Raw genomic sequence first — 18,873 nt, forward strand, 5'->3', positions numbered from 1 at the left:
TGCAGTGAGCAATTTACGTTCGATGCGCTCGACGAGTTTGGTCATTTGTTCGCAAGGGGATGCTGACAAGTGTTTTCACCTTGCGGTCTTTCTCGAATGATTTTACAGAAACTATTAGGAAAAAAAATTCATTTTTGCTTTACTTATAGCTTTATTATCATGTGTTATGTTCATGATGACATGTACACCATTTCGTTAACTGTCACAGTTACACAGAAGTAAGACACTGTGCAAAATTCAGAAAAGTTTGAAATGAAAAATAGAGGTCACTACGATTTTGCGTTTGCTGTGTATTACATAATATGTTGTTGCTTATGAAACTTAACTAACAAATTAAAGTATTTTTAGACTTGCGTAGAGATATCTATCTGTCATCAATCTGGAGAAAATTGATCTGACACAGCACACTCATTTGCGATCGTGTCACGACAGCAATAAAGCCACAACAATTCACAACATTCCCAATATTTCATAAAGTTTCAGATATCAAAATGAGATTTTGGCAAATGATAGCACACACAGAGGAGAGTATTTTGCCATATCGTCATTACGTAAAACTTCAGTATCTACCATGTTATTCCACTAACTACAGACTTTTTTTGACGAAAGAGTGTAATTTTTACGGGCCATCATTGGCTGGTGAAATGACAAATGCCCAGGGTTTGGAACAACATAAGTGAAGACATTACCCCCCCCCCCCCCCCCCCCCTTTCTTAGTGAATATGAACTTTTTCATAAGCTGTTGATCTTACTTTTCCTCACTTAATAAGCCACTACTTCAGAATTCTCTGGCAACTGTGTCAGCACGACACGTTAGTGAGATGAGACTGTATAAACTCTACTGTCTTATGGCAAAAGAAACAAATTTTCACATGGCAACAAGAGAAATGTGTAGGTTTTACTCAAAATTCACCACTCATGACACTTCTGTGTATGTTACAAATGGTTAACATGTCAGGCAAATATAAGACGTCGCATTTTCAATGGATTTTTGAGAAATTTCTGGCTCACAGCTGGTCATTTTTAAACGTACGACACTTCAACTGGGAACCTGTCAGTCATCATCAGGTGAGCTGTCGAAGACTGTCAGAGATGTCACCGTTCCAAAACAAATTTGTGCACTCCGAGTATTCCACACACGCTCCAAGACCGTGACGACCGACAGACCGCACTACCCGCCAGGCAACGTCACCGACGGTGGAACTGCGGAACTCACCTGTTGTCGGGTTTGCTGCTCACAGCTGCAATCGGTGTACTCCGAAGTCTTCGATTAGAGCAAATTGTGGAGATAATAGGATTCCACACATTATCCACCTAGAAAAGACTGTTACCGTATTTACTCGAATCTAAGCCACACTCGAATCTAAGCCACATCTGAAAAATGAGACTCGAAATAAAGGAAAAAAAAATTCCCGAATCTAAGCCGCACCTGAAATTTGAGGCTCGAAATTCAAGGGGAGAAAAAAGTTTTAGACCGCACCGCCAAATCGAAACAAAGTTGGACTATTGTAATATGAGACACAATTTAGGTCGAATGAATGACGATGCAGCTACAGTAGTTTGGTTCGAGTCGTAAGCTTAGCAGTTAAGCTTTACCAGGTAGCCATTGCTATGCGTCAGGCGCTCCGTCCGTATTTATACGGGTACCCTTCCTTTTTCATGTGCTTCGTCTGGTTTGAATCGATTGCTTATTTTGCTTTGATCTGATAAGTGTAGTTTTCTCTGTTATAGGTGTTTACATCACTGTAAGCTGAAAATGCATTACTGTACTGTGTCGTGCATTGTTTGTCACATTCTGACAGTGCGTATTTACGGCCCGTCGCCGCTCGCGGCTTTTGTGCGCTGCGCGCTACCGCCGCTTACAATTAAAAAAGAGGAATCGTCTCATTAGCGAAACAATGGCAAGAGACTCCTATTTGTTGTTACTTACACTGCTGCTTTCTTTGATAATGATCAAAAAGAACCAAATAATAGACTGCGTATGATAGCACATGTTCTGAACGAGACTTAGGCGAAAATTTTTCTCTGTTTGAAAATCTTTGAGGCCGCTTCTTTAACACATCAAATTCTGCACAGAAATTAGAATCATCTTAGATTTAAAAATCTAGTCAGCTGCCGTGCTTCATTTCTGACTGTATCACTATTAGGCATAAGAATAATACGAATATAAACATGAAACGATACGTATATTCTTCCGTGTTTGCTGTTGTCTCACTCTAGTTTCGTAGTTTATTAGGCAGACAGGATTTAAATGAGATAGCAGCAAACACGAAAGAATACATGGCAAAATGTTTATATTTGTATTATTCTTGTGGTGAAGAGAATACTGCCTGTGATTCACATTTCATCAGGTTCCTATTAGCAACCATCTCATCTCACAAGTAGGAAAAAATTCAGAACGTAGAGTTGGCCATATTGGCAAACATCCCAGTCTTGCCAGTGGGATTTTCGTATTACATTGAAATTCTGCCACATTCGAAGATGAACAATACAGAATTTGTATTTACTTCGTTGGATAATGTATGAAAATGCAGTGGTCGAAACTCGGGGCGGAGAAAAAAAGCTCGTCTTCCACCTTTTTTTTTAAAAAAAATTTATTTACTGATGCAGAGGTTTTGGCGCCAGTATTTATCTTTGTGCCTACAAAGTATGCCTGTGTAGCGCTACATACATTCGAAGGCAGAAGTTAGTTGTGGCGGCACCTACCAACATTTTTCAGAACTTCCGCTTGCTTTGCACTTGATTCTAAGCCGCAGGCAGTTTTTTGGATTACAAAAACTGGAAAAAAAGTGCGGCTTAGATTCGAGTAAATACAATAATCAGATTTTGCACCACATGTACTTATATCGTCTCACATCCGGTAATAGCAGAGTCACCGGACGGCAAAAGGCGAGTGCAGCATTGACGTTCTACGCCTACATTATACTCCGCAAGCCACCTAACTGTGTGTGGTGGACGGTACTTCCGGTACCGATAACTCGTCCCCCTTCCCTGTTCCACTTGCAAATGGCTCGTGGAAAGAACGATTGCCGGTAAGCATCTTTGTTACTTCTCAAATTTTCTCATCGTGGTCATTTCGAGACACACGTGTAGGAGGAAGTAATACGTCGTCTGACTCTTCCCGGAAAAGCTCTCTCAAAATTTCATTATCAAAATTCCACGTGATACACAATGCCTCTCTCGCTATGCCTGCCACTGGAGTTTGTTAAGTATTTCTGTAACGGTCTTGCAACAACTAAAATGATCCCGTGACAGAATGTGTCAGCTCTTCACTGGATCTCTTTATCTCTTCTATCAGTCCTCGTAACGATCCCAGATAGATGAACGATACAAAAGAATCGGTTGAAAAAGTTCTTTCTATGGCACTTCCTTTGTGGACGAGTTACATTTCCTTGAGGACATTATATGTACACGTATAGTACGTCACAACACTGCTATGTTTAAAGACTATTTATAAAGACATTATTTTCAATTGCTATACGCTTAATTCAGGCCACGGCCATTATCGAGCTATCCGCAAACGTACGGAGGTGTTACTGCATACATTTATGTCTATCTGTAGCAAATGACAAAATTGATGGAAAGTGTTAACTTCAAGAAACTGTATACCAAATACGGCCTATGTATCAATTGAGATCAGAATATGTACAGAGGTGTATTAGTTCCAAATAGACAGACTGAGTGCCTGCTAAGGTCTATAAAGTCACAACATTGAGTGCCTAAACACGGGGTCACAGTCACAGGATCTCTAGTATTATTTAATTTCACTATTTATTTTTGCTTTGTTGCTCACGTATTTTCATTCTGCGTTAGCCTATCTCCTTTCAAAATTACTCGATTTTCATTATCAGGATAAACTGTTTGGTGTTTCTGTTTGCTCTCTTTCCAGTTTTCCTAGAAATGTAGTGGCAGATCTTTGTTGTGCACTGTACATCACCGATTACGTAGAATCGTGTTTCTTTCTCAAAATAATTCTAGAAGTACAAAAATTCACTACAGTCAGACCAGCTTACAGAACATTCGTGCAAATGTGGTTACAAAATAAATCACGCAATGCTACTGCAAAAGGCAATGGCAGCCTAATTATGTGACTGAGGTACGGAGCACAAGTTTCTAGGCATGTCAGAAATAAGAGAATGAAAAAATGCGGAGGTAGACTCTGTAGCAGTAACTATACTGTTTCTTCCTTTACAAAAACACCTGCCCTCAATTCATTATTGCAAAAACAAAAGGATAAATTAAATGATAATGAAATACGAATTACCTGCTGCTGCCCAATGAGACGGCTCTCCAGCACGGAACGGACGACACCAGGCTCGGAGTCGAGGGAGCGCGACCGCTCTGCAGCTGCGGCGGCAGCGGCGGCGCGCAGTCGGTCTCCCAGGACTGACGCTCTAATCGCCTGCTCCGAGTCTCGCCGTTCGACGTTTGCCGGTCCCGTCACGAGCGTATCCACCCGTGTGGTCTCGTAGGGCGGCCCGGGTGCGAGTCGTCTGTCGAGAGGAACGACGCCGACCGCGTGGCTACTCGTGGGAACTGCCGACCGGAAACGGTCGTCGACGGGCTGACTTCTGTGCGAAACCGGTCCCAGAGAGACGGGAACTGAAATGTTTTCTTCAGACCGCGGGATCGGTGCCGACAGATTCTCGTCCTGAAGGTGAGCACGCGATTTCTCGGCTACGGCGAATACGGTCGGTCTCGTTTCAGAATGCTGTTGGGTCGAACTCTGTGATTTTGCTTCTGTAACTATGGAATGTATGACCTGAAACAAATGAAAACTATATTAATACTGCACAGCTACCACCACTGTCACTCGGGACAAGATTTCGCAGCGGGACTGACCTTGAACGAGTTCTCTACGTCCGCCAGCTGCCTCGCCGCCGGGCCTTCGAGGACACTCGGTCTCGGCTCCGCCCTGTTCCTCTCGTCGGCATTCGGAACACCTGTCTGCTCAGATGCTGACATCCGAGGTGTGCTGGCTATGACGCTTACACCGGTGGCCCGCGATGTCGGAGTTAACCCGTACGGGGGTAGCCTGTAAGTTGAGAGCAGAAAACATGGCCGTTACACGTGTGTCGTCTAAGTGTTCCCCTACCTGTGTAACGGTCTCCCATTCGTGGCAGAACTTTCTACAGTCCAGTTAAAATTACTTGTCAGTTGACGTTCTCATTCGCTGCTACAGGTTTGCCACATCAGTTGCAGGCTACCGCTCAGTTATAGGTGACAGACGACCACAGCGGCTCGCAACACAAATGCCATTAATGTTTAATGCAGTTCAATGTCAGAAGTGGCACTTACGAGGTATGACGGAAATGCTAGATGCTGTCGACAGCCGATTTTAAGTGACCGATGACGGGACTGCAAACTTGTAGCTCTGAATTTGAACTTGTGTCCTAACATAACCATTATCCTGTGGTGTGCAATGTATCGAGGGAAAATAGCAGTCAAAATTTAGCAGCAGAACCAAAATCACAATCATTTTGTTCACAGCTATTAATACAAACCTCTACAGACCAAATAAAGACAGAAAATTTCCAGTTTCAGCACTAAAAAACAAACTGCAATTCATCTCCTTCATTCATTGGTTACCTGAAACTATCTTCACACTGGCTACGCAAACTGACACTTATCAAACTGATGAACAGTCCCAGTTGGCACTTGGTTGTAGATAATAGATGATACAGGCAGTTTCCAAATGAAAAAAGAATGATAGGAAGGAAAATAAAGGCAAATAAAAAAGTCAATTTGACAGCAAAAATGACGTAATGAAGTATTACAAATTTTAAAAAAATGATATCAATATAATAGAAGGAAACATTCCACGGGGGAAAAATTATATATAAAAACAAAGATGAGGTGACTTACCGAACGAAAGCGCTGGCAGGTCGATAGACACACAACAAACACAAACATACACACAAAATTCAAGCTTTCGCAACAAACTGTTGCCTCATCAGGAAAGAGGGAAGGAGAGGGAAAGACGAAAGGAAGTGGGTTTTAAGGGAGAGGGTAAGGAGTCATTCCAATCCCGGGAGCGGAAAGACTTACCTTTGGGGGAAAAAAGGACAGGTATACACTCGCCACACACGCACATATCCATCCACACATACAGCCACAAGCAGACACATGTCTGCCGAATAATCGACTATATTTTCATTACGTAGGTGACCGTGGCAAAGTGACATAAGGTGGCACCAGGTTTTAGTTAAACTGTTTCAGTTAAATGACATATGTCTGCTTGTGGCTGTATGTGTGGATGGATATGTGCGTGTGTGCGAGTGTATACCTGTCCTTTTTCCCCCCAAAGGTAAGTCTTTCTGCTCCCGGGATTGGAATGACTCCTTACCCTCTCCCTTAAAACCCACTTCCTTTCGTCTTTCCCTCTCCTTCCCTCTTTCCTGATGAGGCAACAGTTTGTTGCGAAAGCTTGAATTTTGTGTGTATGTTTGTGTTTGTTTGTGTGTCTATCGACCTGCCAGCGCTTTCGTTCGGTAAGTCACCTCATCTTTGTTTTAATATATAAATTTTAAAAAAATACGTTCAAATCAATTAATTGGATAAAAATTATAATGAGAATCTTTTGATTAGATATAGCAACAAAAAAATTTCACTGTGTATTGTGAATTTCAAAACTACAACCTTCTACTTGACAAGTTACTGCGCTAACCACTACACTACAGTGGGTAAAGTTGTTACATTTGACTCTCATATTCCAGTAGCAATGATGAATTGCAGCATTCAAAAATTTTGCTTCACGTAATGTCGTGTGAAACTTTTCTACACTAAGTCAATTTCTGTGATTATAATAATTATATAATGCTTAATTGCATTTAGCATGGAAGGATCTCGTATTGTTTGGTTAGTGTGTGTATGAAACAGGTGTTATATCATTAACACGCTGAGAGAGAGAGAGAGAGAGAGAGAGAGAGAGAGAGAGAGAGAGAGAGAGAGAGTTTTGTTCTTATCATGTGAGATTAAATACGAAATTAAAGTTCAGATCGAGGATTTGGGGTCAAAACACAACAAGAAAGAAAGCCGGACAAGGTGAGCTGACCAATTATTGTGATAGTTTGGCTACGGAGAATAGATGGAGTGGGATGCTGAGCACTCTGATTGGAGGAAGCCACCTCCAGCCTGTGAAGTGTCAACTATCAAGTAACTGGAATAGAGCTATAGAGCCGAAATTACCTTTTATTACTGCCAGATACACACAGCTCTGTTACAAACTACTACTTCTAAGAAAAAGGAACAACAAATTACTTATACTGATAAAACATTTATAACAATTTCTCTAGTTCACTACAGATGACAGAATGACAATTTGCCATATCTAAAATTAAGTGACAGATCTGGAGTCAAACTCTAAACACCTGAGAACAGAAAGAGCTGCATCAGCTACATAACTCTGATAACATCATTGCATATTACTAACATACGTCAATCTGGACTACGAGTGTCGACCGGAGACAAAGATAACATCGAGAGTGGAGAGTGCGATAGGACCGCTTACTTTCTCCTCACGTGAACACAGACCGGCTGTCAGCTAGGGTGTGCAGGAGCCTGAGATTGTGTGACAGTGACACAGATGTGTGAGGAAGAGAGGCCGACTGTGGAGGGAATCCGGACAACTCGTGGGAAGAATATCTGTCCGAATGACGGCAAGCTCGAAATACAACTAGATTGTGAGCGTACAAATTAGCACGGGTAAATTACATTGCAAACGTCGCCACATACAGTGTCGGAGTAATATACAATCGAGTGTAGCTCAAAACAGTTACGTTTAGAGTTATTTACAGTCCATAATGGTATAATGATTTTATGTCGGAACTGCCAGTAATGGGTTTGCACAACATTCCAGATGTTCCCGCGTGTCCGAGATGGGGCGTGTGCGATGCAGGGTGACATATGGGCGTACGCATCTCCCGGGTGGCCGGTCTCTGGCCTCTGAGGGATCACGACTCGGAGATCTGCGACAGGGGATACTGTATCCCTCTCTCCTCCCTGATGAAGGAACAAAGTTCCGAAAGCTAGGAATGTAAATTTTCAGTTCTGTTTTATGTGTATTTATCGGCTGTACTGAGCTGAGGTAAGTACTGGCCAGCCCCTCTATCTCTTTGTTAGTATTTGTATCCAGTGAACGTAATTTAATGGTATACAGTCCACATAAGTTAGTACCGAATAATCGACTATATTTTCATTACGTAGGTGACCGTGGCAAAGTGACATAAGGTGGCACCAGGTTTTAGTTAAACTGTTTCAGTTAAATGAGAACCTGGGTTTCATATTGCAGCTGGGAATAAACTTAAGCCTCGAGGCTATACTTTTTGATGCCGTAAAGCCACATTAGATGTAAGACCTATATCTAACGTCGAATTATTTGAAGTTACAAGTCTGCTGGCCTCGGTAGAGCACACAGATCGAGGTTAGTCAAATAGAGACTTCATCTAAACATCGTCTCACACACCGGAGATCCTTACTCGACACTCGGCCATTCTGTCAAAAGTTTTATGTAAAAGATGTGGGGAGCAGAAAAATTTGAGCCATTTTCAAATACAACATTAACATTATGTTATGGACTCACTTATGTTAATCAAATATCTAAGTTAATTATTACAAAACAAAACAAAGTGTAACGAGCACATAAATTCACTGGTAGGAAAGTTGAGAAGTTGTTATGATTTACAGGTGCAGTTCTGGGGAGAAAATCTAGCTTTAAGTGTAAAGCAGACCGTGTACAGAATACTTGTGCAACCCGTTCTCAGGTACTGCTAGACGGGGGCTCCTACTGTGTCACACCGAAGGAAGATACTGAAGCAATTCAGAGCGGTGCCGCTCGATTTGTTACCGGTCGGATCGATCGTACGAGAGTGTTACGGAAATGTTTCGTAAGATCGGGTGGGGATCATCGACGTGGGGGGGGCCACGAATAAAACCCAAACTACTGACGATCAAACGTAAGGTCCGATTCAAACGACACGCCTGTAGATGACTCGCACACGGCCTTACGGCATATCCGCGACGGCTGCTGGCCATTCTTCGGCAAGGTATCAGTTTAATGGGTGGTGAGCTGCTCACGTGGGCAGAACACTTCCCGGTCGGTGACAGCACCAGTATCGCACTCCTCAGACAACATTGGTCCCGTATGTGTCGACTGCGAGTCAACCGGTGTTCCACCGAACAGTGTCAGACAGTTTGCCGCGTCACAGTAAGCTCCGGTCAGAGAAACTCAGTTCCGAGGTGGGGACGCTTCCAGAGACGAGTAATTTTAATTGGGCTACAGTTAAACGATTTTGGATTACCTAGACGACAAGTGCGCCGTCTCGTGCACCGAAGAGGACGGAGACGTCTTCTGCATCTGCTTCTGGAGCGATTCTTCTTCCTGTTGTTGTTGCTGGTGCTGTTGTAGCTGCTGCTGGTAATGGTGGTGACTCTGCTGGTGCTGAGGAGGAGAGGGCGTCGGACGGCGAGCTATGACCGATGCCGTGACGGGCTGCTGGTGCTGGTAAGGCGACTGTGCAGCCACCCTCGGGCTCTGCGGGGTGGCGGGCGGCGTGTGGGAGGGCGTGCCGGGAGGCGGGAGAGGAGGCGGAGTCGGCGTCGCAAAGGGCGACATTTCCGGTGCCGACGGCAGCTTCCCTTCCGCGTGGCACTCGTCCTGCGTACAGATAATTAAGTGTAAATATGTCGACAAGTGGAAGATAAACGAAGCGATTACTTTACTGTAGAGCTACCCTGTCAAAATGATCCACTACCATTTCGAAACGTACGATCGAATTATCGAGCTACGACTAGAAAATTACAAATACGAAATATACAGTCCTACGTACATTTTTTCCTCGTAATGATCGACATAATGTCACTCGAAAGTCACGTCGTCCATCTTGTCTTTGTCACTGTTTCTAGTTAAGTCGGGATCACTAACTATTATACAATACCCGTATTAATTGTTTCAGCATCTCATTGCCACAGAATTTAAAAAAAAAAAATAAAAATAAAACCACTTTTGCCAAAATGTAAATGGATTTCGCTACTCAAATTGTAAAGTGAAAGCGAAGTTAGTTTAAAATTCAGTACTGTTAGTGTGACGATTGGAAGGAGAAGAACGCAAAACGAGGTGAGGGTAGGGGAGAATGAGGTGCAACACGATTATGCAGATACAAATTCATCGTTAAAATGTGAAACATCCGTATGAAATGTTGTATTAACTGTATAAAACACCAGCGTGTCTTAGTTACTGGTGATTTACAGTATGGCAAAAATACCATACTGAGAGATAAATGAATGTTACACTTTACCCAATCTCCCCCATCTCCGTAATGGGTAGGAGGACGGAGCAACAAGGACATTATTCCAGTTCCGTATTTCGAGACTACGCGACAATATTTTAAGATTATACAAATATACTTCTCTTTCAGATTATCAAATTTTGCTGTGAAAAATGCTAATATTTTGCTAGAAGCTATCATCCAAATTTTTTGAAAAATATTCATACCATAACAGTGTACCGTAATCGGTAATGTAAACATTTTATAGTAATTAGCGATCCTGACTTGATACCAAATTTCGCTTAAGATAAAGTGGATTGGAAAATCCGGGATGGAATAATGTCTGCCTGTGACTCAATGTCTCCACTATATTGTTATTAAGTGGCTTGGGTGACTTACAAGTGCCTCTGTGTCAATCATTGACAGAGATAATGTATGTAGGTCACATTTTCATCACAGAGAAGCTGTGCAGAAACACAGGACTGGAAACTATGTATCGGTGTAAGAGCCTCATTTCAGGGCACGATGCTAGGTAATCGAAGGCCTTACAAAGAATGTGGTCGTCTGTCCAACCTCTACAACTTTCGAGTCCTTCACTCTCAATCCCAACCCTTTGCCCTAAGGATTGTATTCCTGTGGAAGACCTACCCAACCCTCCCACCCACAACTTCCTATTCCAGTCCTGTCACAGTTTATCCTACACTATCAGTGGGGAGACCATCTGTGAAAGTAACAGTGTCATTATCCAGCTCCGTCACAGTCATTTCACAGCTTTTTACATTGTTACGACCACCAATTAGCTGCCTACCCGGATGAACAGACACCACTAAACTGTAGCCGAGAACAAAGTAGCCAATCCCGTGCACAACGTGCAGCCGAGCGTAACACGCTCGATGTCGACGGTCGCTTCACCACCCGAGCCGTCTGGACCCTACCCTCCACTACCGGCTTTTCAGAACTGCGCAGACGGGAATTAACCCGGCCTCGACCTACAGTAGTGTAATGTCCCCACATCCTCCACCCAACAGTTTCCACCCCCTCTTTGTTTTCTAGCCTCTGCCAATGTACCCCCCCCCCCCCCCCCCCCCCCAAAAAAAAAAACCACACACACACAAACATTTTCCGCACCTCCCTGCCCCACAGCCACCTGACACCGCACCCGTCAGCATTCTCGATCCTGCACAATCACCACAATCACCAGACAGCATTCCTCTGTGCTTCCATCCTACGTGATAGTCGCACTGTGGACCGAACTGCCAGAATCTGATGAATGGTTTTCACTTCTCTTCCTTTTTTGACGAAGGCTGTGGCAGAAAGCTTATGTGGAAGTGACTTTTAAATGTGCTATTTGCAACTTAATGTATCACTTTTATGGTAAGCAGAAACTATCTTTTCCTAAATTGTCAATCTAAGCTTTATGGTGTCTGGGGCGCTACATTCTTTATCTCTGACCCTACTGAAAAACTGCATTAAGTGCCCTATAGATTACGTGCAGTTCTGACCTGTGATACCATAATTGTTAAAAAGTACTCAAACTGGTGTTTATCTGGTAATAAATATGCAACCGGTCACGTTTTTACAATTAATTCGACCGTGAACATGTTTTCGAGCCACTGCGGACTTATCATCAGATGGAGGCGTTACAGAGACATCTTGTGGACCGAGTGCAGCTAGATGCAGTGCTGGTGTCGAGTGCACTGCCTTGTGGTATTCACATCAGATTGCTTCTTGTAACGCACATTATTACGTTACGTACACAAATAAACATACGATGTTTACATCGTGTGAACCAGCGTAAAACTGAGTGTAGCTATGTACTGTGTGGCTCGAAAATATGTTCGTGGTCGAATAAATTGTAAAAAAGCGACTTGTTGCATATTTATTACCAGATAAACACCAGTTTAAATCACAGTCGCAGTTCGTCGAATCCGCAGTGGATATACTGAAAAAAAAAAAAAAAAAAAAAAAAAAGTACTCAATACGACGTGGTCACTGTCGATTTAAAGCAATACACGCAGTGAACGAATCAAGTGAATTCGACTGTAGCAAACTCTGAAAGGAAATCGATTCGGCAAGTGGATGACATCAAAGAAAACACACTAACAGCTTCGAGCAGTATCCTATCTCGAGAGTTCCAGACTGTTTTTAGCAGTGGCAAAAGCATTTGGATAGTTGCATTATTGTACACGGATCGCAAAAGCCAATATGCAATAACAGCTAACCTAAAAGACACGTGTAAAAAGGATTGAAAAACTCTGTTAGTAGTCACCGTCCTGTAATCGACACCTCGAGACAGACTTCAAGAAAAACCTGGAATACACTCGATGGTACCTGAAGCGGCCACACGAGATGTGAGGTGACAATTTATAAGTGGGGTCTTGTGGACAGTCTGTGCTGTGAATGTGAGGCACCTGAGTAGACACTGGATCTTATCCTGAAAGTGTGCATTATAAGAAAACATGGTGGAGCAGCCGAGGACTTTGTAGGAGCCACACCTCTTGCTGTGAAGCGGATACGAGATCTGGACATCAATCTATAGTCAACAACTTGTCTTGCATGCTACATAACTTAATTCTGTCTGTTTGTTATGTGATATTTGCTATGTCTGTTACAAGGGATGCACACCTACATTCCTATTTATTACTACTGTACTTATATTAGGATACATGCTGCCACCATGTGCCATATGATAAATAAGTATGTTATTTCTTCTCCCACAACTTTTAATTCCCTTTCATATCCTCACCCTCTTTCCCTCCGTTACTGATTGTTCAATGCACAGATAACAACTCTGTCTCTACCTGCTTTCCAAGCCACATAACTTTCTGCTCCACATATTCTACCCAGCTACCTTCTGAACTATAAGGCTGCATTCACACTGCCGGCCGGGCCGAGCCGAGCCTGGCCGGGCCGCCGCCCGCTTCGATATCAAACACATGGTTTTGAATTGCGGTGTTCACACTGGCGGCCGCGCCGACACGGTGTGAGCCTTCCGGAGCCGAGCCGGCGACATCCCGAGTGTTTAATATTGCCGGCGCGAGCCGACCGAAGGCGCGAGCCTGTGGAGCAGCACTACAGCTTCTGCAGTACACGCATCACACGTCTCCCTTCTGCTTTCTTCACAAGTGTGACTGCACACGTCTTTTATTTTAAGATGTTACCTCACATTTCACAATCAGTCAGGAAAAATTATGTTTATTATAATGATACATGTGAAATTACTTTTATTTCATTTATTTAATCTACCGTATTTACATGCATTTACAACAATAGCTTGCCAGCGATCGCGGCATTGCCGCCACTGGATAGTTCGCATTTACTTGTAAACGGAGACAGATATGAGTGTCACTGAGGGACGGAAATGTGTCCCTACCAGATGCTAATGCTTTGTAAAGTCATGCTGTGGCAGTTCCTTATCAGTGGAAATAGAACCACTGAGTCAAAGGGCATTATCTCAAAACTCTTCGCCTATCAATCTGTCTATCTTACAAGGTAATGAAAAGAATTCTGTGAGGTCATCAGTGGCTCCACATGATGAACCATCACCACTGCCAAGCGCTGCATCACGAAGAAAAAAGAAGAAAAAAGTTACAAAATTCTGAAGGAGTATTTCTGCGATTCTTCGTTGAAGGCACAGCATGACATTACCCAAAATGACGAAGCTAATTACTTCCTAATGATTCTCAGGAGTCCCATAAACTCTCTTCCCCTCAGAGGTAAGGGTAAGCGTTTGTGAAATTTAAAATACAAAAGCATGACTACAATTAACTGGAGGTAGTGAATGCTGTACGAAGTTCTACTGCGAGCCAAAAAGTGTGTACTAACGAATCTTACCTTATCGTTATACACAATTTTTCTTCTGCTATTATACTTCTGCGAAAATTTGTGTTCTGTTTAGAAATTTTGTCTTGAATGTTCTGCAGCACATACTGAAATGAATTATGATTCGTTCTGTAATTTGAATAAAATTTTTCAGGATAGTTTTTAAGTTTTTCATATAAAGAAAAAAACTCTCCTAAATGTCTGTCGCTATTCATGGGATGAATCCATAACCTCCTAGTTCTTCTGTACTTCAAAACTCGACGAGTTACTGCAGAGTCAAAACAATACCAATAAAAGAGTGAAGACATTGTTCTACACAACAGCACAGACCAGCTAAAGGCGAACAACTGTTGACTGCAGCTGCGTTTTCTACTGACTTGCTTGTCAGCTGTCGAAGAGTGGAAATCTTTTTAAATTTATTTATTTGGCCTCCCGCCAGCCATTTAGCCAAAGAGTGGGGATTACTTTGACAGTGCAGTGCAGCCCGCCAAGGAAGAAAAAAAAAAAAACAATGAAGAACAATGAAACGCACATCTGTGCCGATCTACAGTAGTTTCATTAACTCTCCATTATTTTTTCTGTCAAAGTAGACAACAAGACTACAGAATTGCGCTTCAGTTATCTTTTAGTTCGAAATACGAAATGTACATCATACTAATTGTAGGATGTTGATGACAAATAATTGTTTGTCTGTTGTGATGCAACGTGTGGCCAATTATAAAAGCTTAGCAGATGATTGTCCAGTAGCCGAGGGAAAAATTCTTATACATTTGGATTTATCTAGAGAATGAGACCATTAAAATAATAAGAGGGGCCGGCACTAGGTCTGCGCTGATCACTAGTAATTAGTTTTTTTTCTGTGCTGCATTATATGACTACACTAAACCAAGCTGTAACCGCGCGAACTCCGTGGCTTGCGGACGCGGCACTGACGCCACTGAATAGCTCCCATTACTTGAGACCAGAGACAGATATCAGTATCATTACCATTTCAAAAACTTTTTGATACTTTTAGCTACATTTCATTCCCAACAATGTATGGTCTAAAACTGATCTAACAGTAAGCTACCCGCTACATAACTTTTTCACTACAAGATTTGTAAATCAAGTGCACAACGTTGACAAATAGCATCATTTCACAATGACTGTTAAGAAATATGGAAAGATAAATGATTCAATACGAAGCTAAGATGTTGCACTACCACGTGTACAAAAATCAGATTCTTTAGCCGCATACTTTCTTCAAAATCGGTTGGGAAGCGTTACGAAACTAAGAAATCACGCAAAACGAAAAGTAGACTTTTTCTTTTTTCACGACGTAAGTAACGCTTTTAAGGAAAAAATAAGTTCATAAAACGATGTGGCGAAGTCTTATATACCGCTAAGAATTTTTAAAACATGAAAATCGGAGAAGTGGATTTTCCCCCATTTCGCCGTCCCGGCTCGGCGCAGCGCGCATAGTGAATGCACTACTCGTCGGCCTGAGCTGGCTAGGCACGAGCCGAGCCAGTACGCGTCAGCCCGGCCCGGCCCGGCCGGCAGTGTGAACGCAGCCTAAGAGTCAACTTTGTCAAAAGATTTCTCTTAAATCTACAAAATCTATAAATGTAGGTTCGCTTTCTTCAGTCCGAGTCAGAGGTTCGGCGTACCCTCGTGTGTCGCTACATTTCTCTGCAACTCGAAGTGACCTTTCCTGAGGTCAGCTTTGTCAGTTTTCCAATTCTTCTGTTAATTATTAGAGCTAGTATTTTGCATCCACAATTATGAAACAGATGGTTCGGTAATATTCACACCAGTCTGCAATTGCCTTCTTTGGAGCTGGAACTATCACATTCTTCTTGGTGTCTGAGTGTATTTTGCCTGTCTGATATATCTTGTATATCAGGTGGAATATTTATGTCACAGGACGTTCTCTCAAAGATCTCAATAATTCTACGGGAATATCACCAACTCCAGGTGCCTCATTTCAACTTAGGTCTTTCGGTGTTCCGTCAAATTCTTCTTACAGCATCGTATCTCCCACCTCATCTTCATCTACCCTTTCCCTAATATTGTCTGTAGGTTTCTTTCCTCTGTTTAGTCCTTTTACACGTTCTTCCACCTTTCAGTTTTTCTTTCTTTGCTGATTCATTTTGTCAATTAAATTCAATATCTCATGTGTAACCCCACGATTTCTATTGAACCTTGTCTTTATGCCTATTTCATCCTCTGCTGACTTTCATCTCTCAAAGCTACCCATTCATCTTTTACTGTAGCATTTTTGACTGTTTCAGTTAATCATTGCCTAATGCTACCTTTGAAGCTCTTAGACAACCTCTGGTTCTTTTAATCTATCCAGATCCCGTCTTCTTAATACATAAGCTTTCTGTAATTTTTTTTAGTTTCATTCTGCAGCTCGTGCACAACAAATTATTCTCAAATAAAAGAGTCCTGGTTGGGAAAATACTGCTTTAATTATGCATAACATCTTTGAAGGTACGGTTGCTGTACAGGTCAGCCAGATGGAGTGGACATGTTTTACAACAAATTATGACCAGAATCTGCATCTGTCCCTGTTTTCACAATCTCTCTCTTACCGTCACATAATATATCTGAAACAATACGGTATCTCAAAGTGTCTTACACTGAAGAAACTTCTCGATTCTTAAAAAATGATTATATTACCCTCTGAAAAAAGCTTCACATATATTCGAGCAGATCTTTTTATACGAGTTCAAAGTGATGCAAACATTAGCAACTTGTTTAAATGTAAAGAAATATAAAATTGTGCACATAACTAAAAGAAAATTACTGTATCGACGAGTCTGAGTTGGAATCACGCAAATAGCTGGGTGTAACAATTTGTAGGGACACGAAATGGAATGTTCGAGTATGCTCAGTCACAGCTTACAGACTCTGGTTCATTGGTATGGCACTGGGAAAACGCAATCAGTTTACAAAGGAGATTGCTTTCTTGTATCTCCCATTAGAGAATACAGTTGAAATATGTGAGATCAATAGGTCTAAAAGGAAATATGAAATGTACAAAGAAATGTAGCGCAACAAATGGTCGCTGGATTGTTTGTCCCACGGCCGAGTATTCTGCAAAATCTTACTAGTCATTATTAAGCACGGAATCTAATGCAGCCATCTATGTCTCACTCTGGTATAAATCACAAAGGAAAGATTAAACAAATTTCAGGATGCACACTGTATTTAAACAGAAATTTTTGCCTTGCTTTGTATGCTAATTGAATAGGAATAAACTTTAACATTTGCTACAACGGGACGTATCCTCTACAACACATTTCAAAGTGGTTGGCAGAATGGATGCAGCTACAGTTACCTTTAGTGATTCTGTCGCAAGATAGATTTAAAGTATTTCCTAACCCATGATGTAAACAAACTCACTCTACATATATCAATTATGAATAAACTGTCATTGCCAACAGATAGGGATCTGGTTAATATCTGTAGCTGCCTTTGTGAACTTCGGAAAGGCACGCTCACTGATAAATCCCAACAAAATGACTGAGTGAGATCGAAATGTGTGAGATACTCTTTATTGTGTGTTGTGTCTGCCTACATAATACAAATGGCAGCATGAAATTTGGGAACAAAATTACAGAGATCTACGCCGTAGGTACAGGATTGAGACAAAGAAACCATTTATTACCAGTGTCATTCAGTCTCACACAGAGGAAATAATAAAGAAACATTTGAAAAGAGCTGAAACAGAATTATAGTCAGATAGAAATGTACTGTCTAAATCTGAGAAAGAACAAATCTTGTAAAAATAATGCGACTGCAGTCTCTCTCTAACGACTCAAATACGGGACAGCTCACCTTCAGTAGGAATTGGCTGCCAGCAATAAGGCAACCCGCGACTTCAGGTACATTCAGAATGACTGCTGAAGAGAATGCACCCTGCCTGATGAGACAATCTGAGCTGGGAATTGTCTTACGTTAGCCTCTGTTGTATACCTGCATCATACTTCTGCCAAGAAAATTCCAACTAAAGATGCGTGGGACACAGATTTGACTGGTGAAGTTGCACAGACCGGATATGTCGAGTACTCAGAAATGAGACTTTTACAACCTCATTTTTGGGAAAAATGTCTGGAGCGACATCTTGAGCTCAGTACTTCGTACAGAAACAGTAGAATTGAGTACCCAGTACCATTGTGAGGTGGATAAAATGTAAAAAGAGCCTAAACATTATGGGCCTGAAGAGGAAGCAAATATCTAAAACGGGTCGGCCACAAACTCCGTAAGCCATAATCTGCTGAACTACTCAATTCAGAGAGAAGGGCGGACAGTAACGGGTTCGAGGGTAGACGGGGTGAAGGGAGGCGGGGGTGTAGTGCTGCAGATTGACATAAAAGGCAATCGGCTGTGAAAATCAACTGAAGATGACGAGTACAAGGCATCCAGTTGCTCTGTTACTAGTGTATGTACTCTAATACTTCCTAGGAAACGGCAAATACGAAACACAGAAAATTAAAGACAGTAAATGCACATAATAATAAGTACGTATTTCTGCCAATATATCACACAGTTCTAGGCATTTGGGAAGAGTCTGACATGAGGCAAAAATTGTTGTGTTAAATGTTGCATTTATCTCTCAACAAATAACAACAAATTAGCAATAAAGAGAATTAAAAAAATGGCTCAACTTATTATCCTGATCTGTTAGAAACAGCCAAAAGTGGAAACAAGGTGCTTTTTACTGCCATTTCGAATACGACACAAGCACTTTAAAAATTCCCGAGACACTCGACACCTTTTCAATGTCGTCGCCCATAGC

At 42.0% G+C, this 18,873-nt stretch overlaps 1 protein-coding gene across 1 annotated transcript in view; it reads right to left on the bottom strand.

Moving 5' to 3' along the window:
- LOC126428342 (histone-lysine N-methyltransferase 2C-like) overlaps positions 1-18,873 on the bottom strand; it is a 440,767-nt gene that overhangs the window by 144,887 nt on the left and 277,007 nt on the right. The window contains exons 52-54 of the mRNA XM_050090275.1: positions 9,300-9,655; positions 4,843-5,035; positions 4,265-4,762 (exon numbers count right to left, since the gene is read on the bottom strand). Of these exons, the coding sequence (XP_049946232.1) occupies positions 4,265-4,762; positions 4,843-5,035; positions 9,300-9,655 (1,047 nt within the window). The remainder of the gene's footprint in view (positions 1-4,264; positions 4,763-4,842; positions 5,036-9,299; positions 9,656-18,873) is intronic.

The sequence above is a fragment of the Schistocerca serialis genome, chromosome 12, assembly GCF_023864345.2.
Source record: "Schistocerca serialis cubense isolate TAMUIC-IGC-003099 chromosome 12, iqSchSeri2.2, whole genome shotgun sequence".
In the NCBI taxonomy this organism is placed as follows: domain Eukaryota; kingdom Metazoa; phylum Arthropoda; class Insecta; order Orthoptera; family Acrididae; genus Schistocerca; species Schistocerca serialis.